The 17,596-nt window shown below is 43.4% G+C and overlaps 1 protein-coding gene across 3 annotated transcripts in view; it reads right to left on the bottom strand.

The window, feature by feature from the left end:
* LOC124549065 (parathyroid hormone/parathyroid hormone-related peptide receptor-like) overlaps positions 1–17,596 on the bottom strand; it is a 498,163-nt gene that overhangs the window by 196,962 nt on the left and 283,605 nt on the right. For all 3 annotated transcript variants that reach the window (XM_047125217.1, XM_047125215.1, XM_047125216.1), the window contains exon 2: positions 9,092–9,170. In XM_047125217.1, coding sequence (XP_046981173.1) covers positions 9,092–9,109 — 18 coding nt within the window. In that variant the 5' untranslated portion in view covers positions 9,110–9,170. The remainder of the gene's footprint in view (positions 1–9,091; positions 9,171–17,596) is intronic.

Here is a 17,596-nt window from a genome sequence, read left to right as displayed (position 1 = left end):
TGGTTCGGTGTGTGTGTGTGGGTTGGGGGGGGGGGGAGGTGAGTGGACTGCTGTAGCCTGTTGTGGGGTTGTGTACCACACCACTGAGGGCTACGGCGGAGACGAAGCCTCTCTGTAGTTTCTAGGTCCCCAGTTCCGGTACCGATGTAGTTGATTATTGTATACTGAATCGAGGATATTCCGTAATATGAGCCATATGAACCTAGATTGTAAAGGAAAGGTCTACATGTAGGGAGACAGGTAAAATGAATGCTGTCCTTGTATACACTGGTGTGACAAAAGTCGTGGGATAGCGACATGCGCATATACAGATGGTGATAGTATCGCGTACACAATTTATGAAAGGGCAGTGTATTGGCGAAGCTGTCATTTTTATTCAGGTGATCATGTGAAATGGTTTCGGACTAGCTGGAGCTAGACTCATGGGACATTCCATTGTAGAAATCGTTAGAGAATTAAATATTCCGAGATCCGCGGTATAGAGAGTGTGCCGAGAACACCAAAATTCAAGCATTACCTCTCACGACTGTTAACGGTGTGGCTGACGGCCTTCACTTAACGATTGCGAGCAGTGGCGTTTGCGTAAAGTTGTCAGTGTTAACAGATAAGCACAATGCGTCAAATAAGCGCACAAATGAATGTGGGACTTACGACGTATTCGTTAGGGCGGTGCGGCGAAATGTGGCTTTAATGTGTCATGGCAGCAGCAGACCAACGCGAGTGTCTTTGCTAGCAGCACCGCACTGCCCCTCTTGGGCTTGTGACCAATCGGTTAGACGAATGGAAAACCGCGGTCTGCTTAGATGAGTCCCGATTTCAGTTTGTAAGAACTGCCTGTAGGGATCGATTGCGGTGCAGACCCCACAACGCCTGGATCTAAGTTGTCAATCAGGCACCGTGCAGGATGGTGGTGGCTCAGTAATGGTGTGGGCTGCGTTTACATGGAATGGACTGGATCCTGCGTTCCAACTGAAACGATCATTGACTTGGAAATGGTTATGTTCGGCTATTTGGATACCATCTCCAACCACTTGTGGAGGTCATGTTCTCAAACAGCGATGGGCCGTGTCACCAGGCCGCAACTGTTCGCGACTGGTCTGAAGCACATTCTGGACAAATCGAACCCACGATTTAGCCACACAGGTCGCGAAACACGAATCTCACCGAAAATTTACGAGACATGATCGACAGGTCAATTCGTGCACGAAACCTTGCACTGGGAACATATTCGCAGTTATGGACACCTATAGAGGCAGCATGTCTTAGTGGTTCTGCAGGGGACTTCTGATGACTTGTTGAGTCTATGCCACCTTGAGTTGCTGGATTAAGTTGGGAAAAGGGAGGTCGGACACGCTCAGTGTATACGGGATGTGTGGGTGAAGCGAAGATCACAACGACACTGAAGGCAGAACCAGGAGTACCATGTCAACCCCATGGTGGCGTAGTTCCACCATGGCGATGCAGACGAGGAGATGCACACCAGAGCAGAGCTATCTCTGCCATAGAATCACTTTTTAGTTCTTGTAATTTATAAAAAAGAAACAAAGAACAGCACCGGAAAAACCATAGGGACTGATTAAGGCACTGTCTCACACTTCGCTTCAATACCCTTCTCCTCGCCTTCGTCGCCGAGGTAGAGCTACTCGTACGCCGCTGTGGGGTGATGTGCTACTACTGGTCCTGCCTTAAGTGTCGCTGTGATCTTCACTGCACATTTGCATTCGCATGTTCCACAACGCTAGATGTACTCGCTAGCAATCGTTATTCACATTATCGCTCCTAAGGTGATGCTGTGCAGGGTGGGAGAGATTCTGTAATTACCGAACACTGGAAAATATCTCTTTTTCTTGCTGGTAAATGGTAATAGCAACATTGTCTACTATTGCCACCAATCAATATGTCTTCGAAGATCGTAAAGTGGTTGGTTAGTCTCTACTGGTTCCATAATTCCAATATAGGGCGTCACAGTTAAAGATAATGATCGAGTGTTGCTGTAGGCACACACAGACAGACCCCATAGTCTTTCCTGTTAAACGTGTACAGGTAAATTGGATATAGGCCGTGTCCCACAGTGTCGCATCAGGTAAGTATCTCAATGACTTGAATCACTTTGCGCCAGATATACAGGCAGCATACATAACGTAAATGTCTTGCAGGATCTCTAAACACTTTTCGGTACAGTCGTCTGACTATACAAAGTGGTTATCACAAGTGACCTCCAGAAAACACAGCTCTGTATAGCAATCGTTTCAGATGTAAACAAATACGAAGACGCAACAAATATCAGTAAACAGCTTACTAGGGACGAGATAGTACCCAACGCCTGTAAATTCAAATGTATTATAATGAGTAATTCCAGGTAAGGTGAAAAAAATTAATTAGTAATGTTCCTTTTTTCCTGTAACCTTGTTTCGGCTATAACGCTGTTCCCAAGTAAACGTCTAGTTGGAATGTCGTTTCAGTGAGTAAACAGTCGAGTGTTCTTGACTACTGCTGTGCGGTGTGGGATCCGCATCAGGTGGGACTGACGGATGACATCGAAAAAGTACAAAGAAGGGCAGCTCGTTTTCTATTTTCGCGAAGTAGGGGAGATAGTGTCACAGACAAGATACGTGAATTTGAGTGGCAATCATTAAAACAAAGATGTTTTTCGTTGTGACGGAATCTCCTCATGAAATATCAATCACCAGTTTTCTCCTCCGATTGTGAAAACATTCTGTTGCCACCCACATACATGGCGAGAAATGATCATCACGAAAAAAAAGAGAAATCAGGGCTCGCACATAAAAATTTAAGATCTCGTTTTTCCCGCATGTCGTTCGAGAGTGGAACGGTAGAGAGACAGCTTGAAGGTGGTTTATTGAACCCTCTGCCAGACACTTCGTTGTGAATAGCAGAGTAATCACGTAGATGGAGAAGTAGATAGATGAGGTCAATCTCTTGTACTCTTGGCAGCTGTCATGGTAACATAACTAAATATTTATGGTAAATACTAAAGTGTGTGTGTGTGTGTGTGTGTGTGTGTGTGTGTGTGTATGTGTGCGTGTGTGTGTATGTGTATGTGTGTATGCAATTTAATGAAAACAGAGATGATACTACTGTAAATATCGTCATTTTTGTCATTTAATATGGATTCAGGTTGTTTTGTTTGGTGTTTGTATATTTGGAGAGTTTCAAGGATATCTATTTTTCTGGGTTTTGGTTGGATGTGTAGGATGCTGGTACTTGTGTTGTTAACATGGAGCTTTATTTCATGCAGGTGGGTGGCTATTGTTGTTGTGTGGTATTTTTTGTTTTTTAGTGCTGCCATGTGTTCTTTGAATCTAACCTCAAACGATCTGCCTGTCTGGACTATGTAGAAGCAGTCACAGTCCAAACATTCAGGTTTATACACACCTGTGTGATGAAGTGGGTTTCGTGTGCTGACGTTGTGGGGTAGCTCCTGTCCTATCTTGTTGTCTATGATAAAGGATATGCTTATGCCTTTTCGTTTGAAGACATTGGCAGTTTGATATGAAATGTTATCTAGAAAGGAGATTGTATGGAAGATGTTACTTTCTTTCTTTTGTTTGTGCTGTGATGGCTTTGCCATTATTGAGTGTTTTAGGGTGTCCACTATGGAGCTGTTATAACCACTCGCAATAGCTGATTGTTTTATTATTTCAATTTCCTGATCACATTTTTCTTCAGAGAGTGGTAGTTGTATAGCTCTGTTGATCACGCACCGGAATGCTGCTATTTTGTGGGCTGTGGGGTGACAAGAGGAGTTATGGGTTGTAGTGTGTGTTGTGTTGTGAATTTTATGTTTTCATGGGAGTTGTTGAATAACTGGTTCAACTCACTGATGTCATCTATAGTGCCTTTGATTAAAATGATGGTATCATCTACATATCTCTAGTAGTTGATGATATTTTTGAGGAGACGGTGGTTGAAATTCAGGATTTTGTCTTCTAAGTTACTTATAAATATCTCTGCTAGCAATACAGACAGATTCGAGCCCATTGCCAGAGCATCTGTTTGTTTGTAGATTTTATTGTTAAATTTAAAATAGTCGTGTGAAAGTGCGAATTCAAGAAGTTCCATTAGTTGAGTAATGTGAACTGAAGGGATTTTTTGTGCTTTTTCAGGTTGGCATTGATTATCTGCTGTGTGTGATCTACTGTCACAGAGGAATAAAGATTTTGTTTGTTAAATGAGGCAAGTGTGACTCCATCAGGTACTTCTATGTTTTTGACATGTTGTGTAAATTCTGTTGTGTTTTTAAGTGTTCTCTCGTTATTGAATGTGTATGCTTCTTTGAGAATGCTGAGGAGTATTTTATTGAGTTTGCATGTTGGGCTGTTCCTACAGTTCACTATAGGTCTGATGGGGGTCCTATTTTTGTGGATCTTTGGTTGTGATCTAAGGCAAGGTGCTTGTGGGCTCATTGTTACAGTGTTTCTTGCTTCTTGGATAGTGAGTAGAAAGTTGTAGTAGTTTGAAATGTGTTTGATCTCTTTTTGTATTCTGGCTGTTGGATGTTTATGTATTTCTATTATGTCGTTGGTTTGGAAGAAGTCTAAAGTTTTTTCAACGTATGTTGCTGTGTTCATTACAACAGTTATGTTACCCTTTTACAATTATTGCATTATTCATGATTAATTTAGTCTCAATGGTACATGTAAGGGCTTCTTTTTTCTTGTATGCTGGGAATGGTTCTGCAATTTGCTTTTCAATGATTTCGTTAAGTTTGTGGCAGGCTGCTATTCTGTCATTTTGCTTCTTAGGGGCGATGCTTAAGATCTGTGTGACACTAGTGATGAGCTTTTCTTGGTTCTTTTGGTCCAGTGGAGCTTGAACATTGAGTTTTAAACCTTTGCAGAGTAGTGCCTCTTCTTCTGCAGTGAATATTATGTTCGTGTTGTTGAGGAAACGTAGTGTAGAATGTGTGTTTCCTTCGGCTGTTTTGGTTCAGTTTGGGAGGTAACTGTTGCTTTATAAGATTGGCTAGTTTTTTCTTCCGTGTAGCTTTTGTTTCTTTTGTTTTCTGTACGATGAACTCGGTGTACTATCTGACTTTCTCGGTTACGGAATCATATTCTAGTCTTTGAAGCAACTTTCCCAACCGTAATTCTGCATTATAAAGCTGTGTGTTGAACATTTGTTTTTTAATATAAAGTTCTTTCAGCTCGTTTTGCAGCCAGAGTTTTCGTGCGTTTACCAATGTTTTCTTTGCAGTTGTCGTGTTTGTTTTGAAGTCAGTCTTGACATAATTTGGAATGAGTTATCTTTGAGACGATTTCTACTGAAGTGAGTATGCTGTATCGTCATTGCGAGCTTTTCTGCACTCTTTTTGTACTCGAAAATAGCCTTGACTGCTTGACTGGGCAGATTAACTTCAGACGCGATCATTTTAGGTTCCGCCCTTTTTATTGCTCGTGAAAACCACACATTGCATGTTGTACCACCATACAGCGAGACTTCCAGAAGCGGTGGTTCAGATTGCTGTACACACCTGTACCTCTAATACCCAGTAGCACGTCCTCTTGCATTGATGCATGCCTGTATTCATCATGGCATACACAAGTTCATCAAGGCACTCTTGGTCCAGATTGTCCCACTCCTCAACGGCGATTCGGCGTAGATCCCTCAGAGTGGTTGGCGGGTCACGTCGTCCATAAAGAGCCCTTTTCAGTCTAGCCCAGGGATGTTCGATACGGTTCATGTGTGGAGAACATGCTGGCCACTCTAGTCGAGCGATGTCGCTACCCTGAAGTAAGTCATTCAGAAGATGTGCACGACTGGGGCGCGAATTGTCGTCCATGAAGACAGATGCCTCGCCAATATGCTGCCATATGGTTACACTATCGGTCGGAGGATCACATTGACGTATCATACAGCCGCTACGGCGCCTTCCATGACCACCAGCGGCGTACGTCGGCCCCACATACTGCCACCCCAAAATGCCAGCAGGGAACCTCCACCTTGCTACACTCGCTGGACAGTGTGTCTAAGGCTTTCAGTCTGACTGGGTTGCCTCCAAACACATCTCTGACGATTGTCTGGTTGAAGGCATATGCAACACTCACTGGTGAAGAGAATGTGATGCCAACCCTGAGCGGTCCATTTGGCATGTTGGCGCATGGTGTCGTGGTTGCAAAGATGGACCTCGCCATGGAAGTCGGAGGTGAAGTTGCGCATCATTCAGCCTATTGCGCACAGTTTGAGACGTAACATGACGTCCTGTGACTGCACGAAAAGCATTATTCAACATGGTGGCGTTACCATCAGTGTTCCTTCGAGCCATAATCCGTAGGTAGCTGTCATCCACTGCAGTAGTAGCTCTTGGGCGGCCTGAGCGAAGCATTTCGTCGACAGTTCCAGTCTCTCTGTATCTTCATGTCCGAACAACATCACTCCAAGACACCTGGACACTTCTCTTGTTGAGAGCCATTCCTAGCACCAAGTAACAATGCAGACGCGATCGAACTGTGGTGTTGACCGTCTAGACATGGTTGAACTACAGACAACACGAGCTGTGTACCTCCTTCCTGGAGGAATGACTGGAACTGATCGGCTGTCGGATCTCCTCCGTCTAATAGGCGCTGCTTATGCATGGTTGTTTACATGTTTGGGCAGGTTTAGTCACATCTCTGAACAGTCAAAGAGACTGTGTCTGTGGTACAATATCCACAGTCAACGTCTATCTTGTGTTTAAGATAATAAGTGTCTGGCGCAGTTGTTAGATAGGTTGCTGCTGCTACAATGGCAGGTTATCAAGATTTAAGAGATTTAATACCGCAGCCACTTTCGCCAAGTCGCCGCGAGCTGCCGTGGAGGAGGAAGGGGCCCGACTCCCTGGGCAGAGTTCCCGGGTGCAGTCAACAGCAGTAAACGACGAATGATAACAAGAATGGTGAGACGATTCGTTCCCTCCTCCTTCCCCTTAATAACTGAGTCGTGTCCGTACCCTGTCAAATCGGCCCTGAGATTTGTGATTTTGTTTTTGTTTTGTATAAACAGCACAAAAAAACATTTCTTTCATGTTTTGAACATATAAGCAATCTTTTATATTCATACAGGAACCCCTCAATTTTGTACCCTCCGTGTTTAATTTCATTTAATTTCTCGAATTCACTACAGTTTTGGCGCCCGACATGAGGCGACCGGTATCTGATGTCAGAAAATAATTTCCCGAGTTATCACAACAGTGAGTTTGAACGTGGTGTTATAATTGGCGCACTGGCGATGGGACACAGCAACTCTGAGATAGCGATGAAGTGGGGATTTTCCCGTACGACCATTTCACGAATGTTCCGTGGAATGAGGCATCCGGTAAGATATCAAATCTCCGACATTGCAGCGAAAGGAAAGAGATCCTGCAAGAACGGGACAAACGACGACCACAGAGAATCGGTCAACGTGACAGAAGTACAACACTTCCGCAAATTGCTGCAGATTTCAATTCTGGGCCATCAACAAGTGTCAGCGTGCGAACCATTCAACGAAACATCATCGATATGGGCTTTCGGAGCCGAGGGTCCACTCGTGTACGCTTGATGACTGCACAAAACAAAGCTTTATGCCTCGCCTGGGCCCATCAAGACCGACATTGGACTGTTTGCGACTGGAAAGATGTTGCCTGGTCGGACAAGTCTTGTTCCAAATTGTATCTAGCCGATGGACGTGTGCGGGTATGGAGGCAATCTCATGAATCCACGGACACTGCCATGGCAGCAGGGGACTGTTCAAGCTGGTCGAGCCTCTGTAATGGAGTAATATGGGACCCATGATACGTCTAGAAACGATTCTGATAGGTGACAGTTACGTAAGCATCGTGTCTCACACCTGCATCCATTCATGTCCATTGCGCATTACGACGGACTCCGGCAATTCCAGCTGCACAAAGCGACACCGCACACGTCCAGTATTGCCACAGAGTGACTCCAGGAACACTTTTCTGAGTATAAACACTTCCGCTGGCAAACAAACTCTCCAGACATAAACATTATTGAGCACTTCTGGGATGCCTTGCAACGTGCCGTTCAGAAGAGATCTCCACCCCCTCGTACTCTTACGGATTTATGGACAGCCCTGCAGGATTCGTGGTGTCAGTTCCCTCCAGCATTACTTCAGTCATTAGTCGAGACCATGCCACGTCTTGTTATGGCACTTCCGTGTTCTTGCAAGGACCCACACGATATTAGGCAAGTGTACCAGTTTCTTTGGCTCTTCAGTGTATAAAGTAAAGAAGGCGACTGAGGATAATTTGTGGCCTTAAAAAATGGAATCCTGTAAACCTCATTTTAATGAGCTTGGCGATATAACTGTTCCATGTTTGCTCCTTCTTGAAACCATTTTATTCGCTGGGAACTTCCTCATGAAAATTGGTGAAAAATGCAGAACAGGGCTGTGCACAAAAAATTGGTGAAAAATGCAGAACAGGGCTGTGCACAATTGTGGAACCAGAGAACTGTCAATATCTATCAAATGTTTTCCAGAACATTATCCTACATCAAAAGTATAATGCAGTGCGATGTCACATTACACAATAATACAATAGATGAAACAATATTGCTCCAGAACTAGTATTTAAGGGAAAAAACTAAAGGTATTCGTAATGAAGCACTGTTTTTATTCTGTACAAGAATTTCTAAATTTGGAACAATAGTAATTTTTCTTCATTTATATCAATCAGCACAACTCAGAGTTCAAGAATGATTATATGCGTTTTCCTTTTGCGTTTATATTGAATGACACGTTATTCTGACGTGTCCAATAGTACTTGTACAAGCTGTACTGTATGCCAAAGCTGGATCAATAAATATACAGTACAATGCAAATACTTCAGTTATGGGAGTGATGCAAATAACAATAAAATGTCAAATAGTGACACATGAGTTTCTCCCAGAATATACAATGTTCAAATTAACTGGCGGGAACGCAGCCAGGTGACGTGAAATGCGGTTGTCGACTACGCCATCCGGCTGCATTCCCGTAAGTTATTTGAAAAGTTACGTTAATCAATGATCAGTTACTTACAACAACCCTTAGATCTACAATCCTAAATGACAGTACACAAAACGGAAATTATTATGAGTAGTTGACTTACCTGGTGCATTCGATGCATTTAATTTTCTGCATTCAATTTCCTTTATTATTAAAATTTCCTTCTGCTTTTCCATCTCTCGCTGAAAAAAGATAAAGAATTTTGCTTCACATTTAGGTAGACAGTTTCAATATACATGGTTTTCCTTGAAATTACGAGTATAATAAGCAGTTCAAAACAGTCACAATGTTCTACAGTATTTGGCTGTTTCATTATATGACATTATGTCGTCTTGACTGAAGACCATTAACTGTTTTATTCTGAAGGTAATAACCACAGCAAGCCCCGAAAAGATGTGCACCATCTATTACACAATAATGTGGAGGTGCAGAATGATTTTGAAAATTAAGTACGGTACACTTATTATGAAACGGAGAGGTATTAGGTTCCATGAACTCAATGTTCGAACCTTGACTGTTGTTGAAGAGATTGCACAGTCTTTGCTTTTCCTGCTCAGCCAGTCCATATTCTTGCATTGTAGTCGAAGACACAAGCTATAATTGTTTTACACAGAGAGCCAGTTACAAGTTTTAGTCACCAACTGTCGTCACATTAAGAATTTTTATAGCCATTTGGCAGGTTTTCTGGAAATCTATGAAACTTTTTTATGAGGCGATACTCACTTTCTTTAATTTTCCTTAAAACAGCATACAAAGACTGTGGTGTTACTGTGCAACAGGGTGAGGGGCAGGTGAAAAAAGGGGGGGGGGAGGGGAGAGTGAATTAGACGCATCTCATCAGCACATCTCAGCCCTCAGTGTCCTTAAAGAAGATATATATTTAAAAACAAGTGGCAGTAGCCACAATGGATTGACCAGGAGTATGAAGGCAAGACGAGGATGATGTAAACTTCATGGATGGAATAATATTCCTATTTGGGTGGGATCTCGCTGCAGATATTGGCATGGTGGAATGTCACTGCAATACAAGTAGAGATTGAGAGGATCCATTCATTCAGACTTCGTATTCTGTTAGTTTCATCATGAAGGAAAGTCTGTAGGATACATCAGGTTATGCATTAACAGGCAAAAACAACCACAGCTGGCTACTTCTGTAAGATGCATAAACAACAAATTAAAACTGGTGCTAATCTACCTACTCTAATAATTCTGGTAACTACGCATAGATTACTTGTGTATTACGAGAAAATTGCCACAGCAAACTCCTGATCATACAGGTTAATATGAATCAAAGACTACATGGTTAAACGAAAAATCTGGATAATCCAAAATACAAGTTTTACTAGAAAATGACGTTTACAAAATTTTAGTACTTTCAACATTGCAGCCCAGTCAGCAATCGTGATAATCTAATATATAAGAAACTATCAGCCTCCATTGCGGTAATTATCGCAATCGAGGCTGATAGTTTCTTGTATTTTATATTTACAAAACATGGAAAATGTCATATTTGAAAGGCTACTGCAATATTTACACATTACTCACTGGGAACTGACAGCTTGTTTACAGCCGGCCGCGGTGGTCTCGCGGTTCTAGGCGCGCAGTCCGGAACCGCGCGACTGCTACGGTCGCAGGTTCGAATCCTGCCTCGGGCATGGATGTGTGTGATGTCCTTAGGTTAGTTAGGTTTAAGTAGTTCTAAGTTCTAGGGGACTGATGACCACAGAAGTTAAGTTCCATAGTGCTCAGAGCCATTTGAACCATTTGAACCAGCTTGTTTACAAAACTAAAACACACAGTATTCGCTACTATTTGTTTTTAGCTCACTCTCAGAAAATAACTGTCAATTTTTTTCTGTTTTTCATTCATACCTCCCAGACAGCCAAAACATGTGTATAGTCAAACAAATTTCTTCCACCTTACTCTAATGACAGATCAACGCATATCAATGTCTTGAAATATATGATAACACATGAGTCATACGCAGCATAGTGAATTTTAAAAGAAAATATTGATTCAAATGTTATCAGAGGATTTGAGGCTTATTTTTCTCCCTTTTCTTTAAATCACTGAATCAACCACGGATAATACGCTAACTAGATAATTGCACCTAAATAATTGGTAACTTGCTGCATTTTGTAAAAAGGCACCGCTAAATGGCTAATGTGATTCTTTCACTTTGCTTTTGAAGATTTGGGGTCTACAAATTTCATGCCTGATGCTCCACTAGCAAACAGGTATAAACTTGTGTACCAGAGTATTAAAAAGTTCATTCTGAACCCTAAAGATGAATGCATAGTCTACATGAAAATTATATTTATTTCTAGTATTGTGGTTGTGAACTGCAGAGTTAATCCTCAATTCATTCTTATTATTAACCATAAATACCGTGAAAGAGTAAGGTATTAGCATATAATGGAAGTTTACGAAGATTTTCAAAGATCTTCAGTTGTCTTCTTTATACAATATTCTTACTTCATGCATTTGTAGAAGAAGTATGTTTTTCACAAAAATATTGAGTGAATATGCTAGCACTCTTGTCTGCAAGTCAACAAAATGAGAAGGTTTCTAAGCGCAAAGCAGATATAACTAAGACTTTTTGTTAACTTATTGACATGCTGGTGTCACGTCAATTTACTGTCCACCTGGGTGCCCAGTAACTTCATACTTGGAGCTTCATCAAGCGTACGACCATTGATCTCTACTTCTAGTACCTGTAAGATATTCTGATTTGTTTGGAATTGTATAAAATGAGTTTTTTTTATAAGATTAGAAGTGGAGCTGTTGGCTGTGAACCAGCTGTAAGACCATTCACTTACACTCTCGGTGGTGTCTACTATGGATGTGTTTGAATCCTTTATCAATGTGTTCATTCGTAATCAGACATTACAACTTTGGAGAGTTCCACAGTATCCCAAGTAAATCATTTAGATCACGAACAGGAATGGGCGACATTGAACCCTATGACACCACAATATTTAATGTGTCCCCCTCGGGATATACTCTTATTATTGCATCATCATTAGCTACTGTGATCCTCGCTCTTTTTGTGGCCATGTATTGCTACAGTGTGGATACGTTCTCACAAAAATCGTAATAAAATCAGGAAGAATAGAATAATGGTGATATGAAGCTCATGTGATGAAACAGCGTATACGCGTCAGCAATAAACGTATGCGTTCAAAAGGCGGTCTGCCCAAAGCTTTTAGACTTCTAGTGTTTGAAAACTGAGAATCAGAGAGTCAAGGAAAAGACGTGCGGGTGTTGCGTGTACTTCACTTCTGATCATCCATCTTTGCTCTTCCATACCGAGGTGACTTATTCTCTGGTCGTCTACGAGTCCTGTCTTGGTACGAATTTAAAGTCGCACAGAAGGATGTACGTCATCTTTCAGTTAAAGTGGTCACTGTTTTCTATAAAAATTCAATACTGGCCACGTTCCTAGTAAGAAAAGCCTCAGAAGTATACATAATTAAATAAAATCCTGTTCGCCAGCGACTGTAGATGCTATTTCGTCAACAGCCAGGAAACATCGCGGAAGAGAGTGATGTATTTATAGACCCGTACAGCGCTGCGATATTACTTACTCACTTCCTCAGAGATAACACGAAGACAGCAATGGCAGAGCCGCTCCCGTAGACTGCGACGAACGTGTCACAAGTTTTGGAAATGAAATACTGTTCACAAATGAAGCGGAAGTGTCAGATTACAATTGCAAAGATTGGGGATACAACTGCGGGTGTTCTTCAGGACATTTCCGTTATTTAACAAACTTTTGTCCATGGGAATGCCTCTTGTATCTGAATAAATGCCACATCGAATGGTTCGAATTGTGGCTTAAACAGCTGACCTCATCATACCTGTAAAGTTGAGGACATTCTCACGTGGCAGTAAAAATGCAAGTTTCCATTGTACTGCGTACAACTGTTTAGTGGAATGGTTTCAGTATTGACTTATTTTCCATTTTCTAAAGTCTGAATTAAATTAGACTGTAACATCGATCAGCCTCCGTCACTCGACACATGCACGTTATCGAAAATGAAAAGATTGCGTATATTTCTTATTGTAATATGGTATTGCAAGAAACACACGCTCTTTCTATTGTTTCATGGTATAGGCGTGAGGCGTCGCAGTAGGACCAGTTTCCTTACCGTTACGCAGCCATCCTTCCTGGTCTACGGTGGCGTAAAGCGACGGCAGTTTTGCAAACTCTCCCCCTACCCCACCTCCGAAGCGACTCACACAACCCTAAATTTATAATGAAGAGAAATGAATTTAATACACTACTGGCCATTAAAATTGCTACACCAAGAAGAAATGCAGATGATAAACGGGTATTCATTGGACAAATATATTATACTAGAACTGACATGTGATTACATTTTCACGCGATTTGGGTGCATAGATCTTGAGAAATCAGAACAACCACCTCTGGCCGTAATAACGGCCTTGATACGCCTGGACATTGAGTCAAACAGAGCTTGGATGGCGTGTACAGGTGCAGCTGCCCATGCACCTTCAACACGATACCACAGTTCATCCAGAGTAGTGACTGGCATATTGTGACGAGCCAGTTGTTCGGTCACCATTGATCAGACGTTTTCAATTGGTGAGAGATCTGGAGAATGTGCTGGCCAGAGCAGAAGTCGAACATTTTCTGTAGCCGTAAAAGACCCATACAGGACCTGCAACATGCGGTCGTGCATTATCCTGCTGAAATGTACGGTTTCACAGGGATCGAATGAAGGGTACAGCCACGCGTCGTAACACATCTGAAATGTAACGTCCACTGTTCACAGTGCCGTCAATGCGAACAAGAGGTGACCAAGACGCGTAACCAATGGCACCACATACCATCACGCCGGGTGATTCGCCAGTATGGCGATGACGGATACACGCTTTCAATGTGCGTTCACCGCGATGTCGCCAAACACGGATGTGACCATTATGATGCTGTAAACAGAACCTGGATTCATCCGAAAAAAATGACGTTTTGCCATTCCTGTACCCAGGTTCGTCGTTGAGTACACCATCGTAGGCGCTCCTGTCTGTGATGCAGCGTCAAGGGTAACACAGACTTGGTCTCCGAGGTGATATTCCATGCTGCTGCAAACGTCGTCGAACTGTTCGTGCAGATGGTTGTTGTCTTGCAAACAACCCCACCTGTTGACTCAGGGATCGAGACGTGGCTGCACCATCCGTTACAGCCATGTGGATAAGATGCCTGTCTTCTCGACTGGTAGTGATACGAGGCCGTTGGGATCCAGCACGGAGTTCCGATTACCCGCCTGAACCCACCGATTCCATATTCTGCTAACAGTCATTGGATATCGACCAACGCGAGCAGAAATGTCGCGATACGATAAACCGCAGTTGCGATAGTCTACAGACCTTTATCAAAGTCGGAAACGTGATGGTACGCATTTCCCCTCCTTACACGAGGCATCACAACAACGTTTCACCAGGCAACGCCGGTCAACTGCTGTTTGTGTATGAGAAATCGGTTGGAAACTTTCCTCATGTCAGCACGTTGTAGGTGTCGCCACCGGCGCCAACCTTGTGTGAATGCTCTGAAAATCTAATCATTTGCATATCACAGCATCTTCTTCCTGTCGGTTAAATTTCGCGTCTGTAGCACGTCATCTTCGTGGTGTAGCAATTTTAATGGCAAGTAGTGTAGTTTTGAATTGTAGTGAATTAAAATATGTCTCGAGTTCTTGTCTTGATTTAGCTGCGAGAAGTTGAAATCTGTTTATAAGTGTTAGTTCTGTCTGAGACGTGTATCTATTACCGCAGTGCAATTAATAATTGCTGTCAAAAAATTATTAAAAAGCTAACGTTCATAATTTTGAAGATTTTTTTGGAAGTGTGCTTGAAGATGAATTTTACGAGTGACTGATTTGGAAAGCAAATTTTATTTACGTGAAGTGAAGTCTTTCTGGCGTTGAAGTTTCGTTTATCTCGCGTCTCATTTGCCACGAGACTGGAAGGTATCTGGATTATTGAGCTTACGCTATTGAGATTTTATGGACTTTATTACACGGAAGTTTGAAAGAAAATGATTATTCGGAGAGGCTAAAGAAGTTTATATCCCTTGTGGAGTGAAGGTATATAAAGTTAGCTGTGAAACAGATATACAAGTGACAGTTTATAATACGTAGGACACGCTTCCCCATATCAGGCGTGAGGACTGAACGGGGCCTTCCACTGTCAGTCTTCCAAGGTGCACTGGAAAAGTCTGCAGAACAGATTATCAGAGGGCACTCAACGCTACAGATATTTTTCAGCATAGAGGGCATGGGCTCGCAGACTTCTTTCATTTGCTAAACCGTAGCAGAACATCATAACTGCCATTTCACATGTCGAATAGTAGGCTTCCATTGCTAACAAGTGGTGGAAGAGAGAAAATGTAATTGTAAATGTACTACGCCATTTGTACGTACAAACAGCCCAGTAACAGTAAACATATAAGTGAATCTCCGCTTTACGAAAACTAACGTAGCCTACAACACGATTCGAACCACAATACCGGCTGCAGACCACCTAATGGTAAGTAGAGTGCTAAGAGCGAAACATCATAATACCTTGCTGACACATTTGATGGAGCGCCGATGCAACGACTGCGCTTATATTCGCAACTAAGCGTCGCGCAGCCCTTCCTATAAACGCGTGTTTATCACGGAAAGTATATGTTTCCAGACCCATGTTTATTGGACTTATTTTTCTTGCTTCGACGAATATTACCTCCTCTCCAAGTTTTTGACACTTTATTTTGAACACCCTGTATATTCTCTGCTCACTTTTTATTTAGCCTCAAGCGCCCTATGTTAGATTTGGCTAATACACTCCTGGAAATTGAAATAAGAACACTGTGAATTCATTGTCCCAGGAAGGGGAAACTTTATTGACACATTCCTGGGGTCAGATACATCACATGATCACACTGACAGAACCACAGGCACATAGACACAGGCAACAGAGCATGCACAATGTCGGCACTAGTACAGTGTATATCCACCTTTCGCAGCAGTGCAGGCTGCTATTCTCCCACGGAGACGATCGTAGAGATGCTGGACGTAGTCCTGTGGAACGGCTTGCCATGCCATTTCCACCTGGCGCCTCAGTTGGACCAGCGTTCGTGCTGGACGTGCAGACCGCGTGAGACGACGCTTCATCCAGTCCCAAACATGCTCAATGGGGGACAGATCCGGAGATCTTGCTGGCCAGGGTAGTTGACTTACACCTTCTAGAGCACGTTGGGTGGCACGGGATACATGCGGACGTGCATTGTCCTGTTGGAACAGCAAGTTCCCTTGCCAGTCTAGGAATGGTGGAACGATGGGTTCGATGACGGTTTGGATGTACCGTGCACTATTCAGTGTCCCCTCGACGATCACCAGTGGTGTACGGCCAGTGTAGGAGATCGCTCCCCACACCATGATGCCGGGTGTTGGCCCTGTGTGCCTCGGTCGTATGCAGTCCTGATTGTGGCGCTCACCTGCACGGCGCCAAACACGCATACGACCATCATTGGCACCAAGGCAGAAGCGACTCTCATCGCTGAAGACGACACGTCTCCATTCGTCCCTCCATTCACGCCTGTCGCGACACCACTGGAGGCGGGCTGCACGATGTTGGGGCGTGAGCGGAAGACGGCCTAACGGTGTGCGGGACCGTAGCCCAGCTTCATGGAGACGGTTGCGAATGGTCCTCGCCGATACCCCAGGAGCAACAGTGTCCCTAATTTGCTGGGTGGTGCGGTCCCCTACGGCACTGCGTAGGATCCTACGGTCTTGGCGTGCATCCGTGCGTCGCTGCGGTCCGGTCCCAGGTCGACGGGCACGTGCACCTTCCGCCGACCACTGGCGACAACATCGATGTACTGTGGAGACCTCACGCCCCACGTGTTGAGCAATTCGGCGGTACGTCCACCCGGCCTCCCGCATGCCCACTATACGCCCTCGCTCAAAGTCCGTCAACTGCACATACGGTTCACGTCCACGCTGTCGCGGCATGCTACCAGTGTTAAAGACTGCGATGGAGCTCCGTATGCCACGGCAAACTGGCTGACACTGACGGCGGCGGTGCACAAATGCTGCGCAGCTAGCGCCATTCGACGGCCAACACCGCGGTTCCTGGTGTGTCCGCTGTGCCGTGCGTGTGATCATTGCTTGTACAGCCCTCTCGCAGTGTCCGGAGCAAGTATGGTGGGTCTGACACACCGGTGTCAATGTGTTCTTTTTTCCATTTCCAGGAGTGTATACAGGTGTATCGGCGCACAGCCAACTTCAGTTATCAGTCTTTCAGTGATTATTACCCATTACGAGATCAGATATCAGTTAACAAGCCAACGAATTTTAGCATCTAGAAAAACCTTAGGCTTAAAAATGGGTAAGATGAAAGATATTTGGCTAACCTTCAAATAAGTAAACTTCTGTTTTTTGTCTCGATCCTTTATTAGGTATAGAATAAGTCAATGAAATGTTTGGTACTGCTTCTTTCTTTCTTTTTTTTTTAGGATTGGTGTCTACCAATGCACATCATACATCATGTTCCAAGTTCATTTCATTCTCCACTTTTGTTTTGATTGATACAGTAGTTAAAATAT

The sequence above is a fragment of the Schistocerca americana genome, chromosome 1 (genome assembly GCF_021461395.2).
Source record: "Schistocerca americana isolate TAMUIC-IGC-003095 chromosome 1, iqSchAmer2.1, whole genome shotgun sequence".
NCBI classification, from domain to species: Eukaryota; Metazoa; Arthropoda; class Insecta; order Orthoptera; family Acrididae; genus Schistocerca; species Schistocerca americana.
The sequence above is the reverse complement of the archived record's forward strand: the minus strand, read 5'-3'. Positions and strand labels throughout refer to the sequence as shown.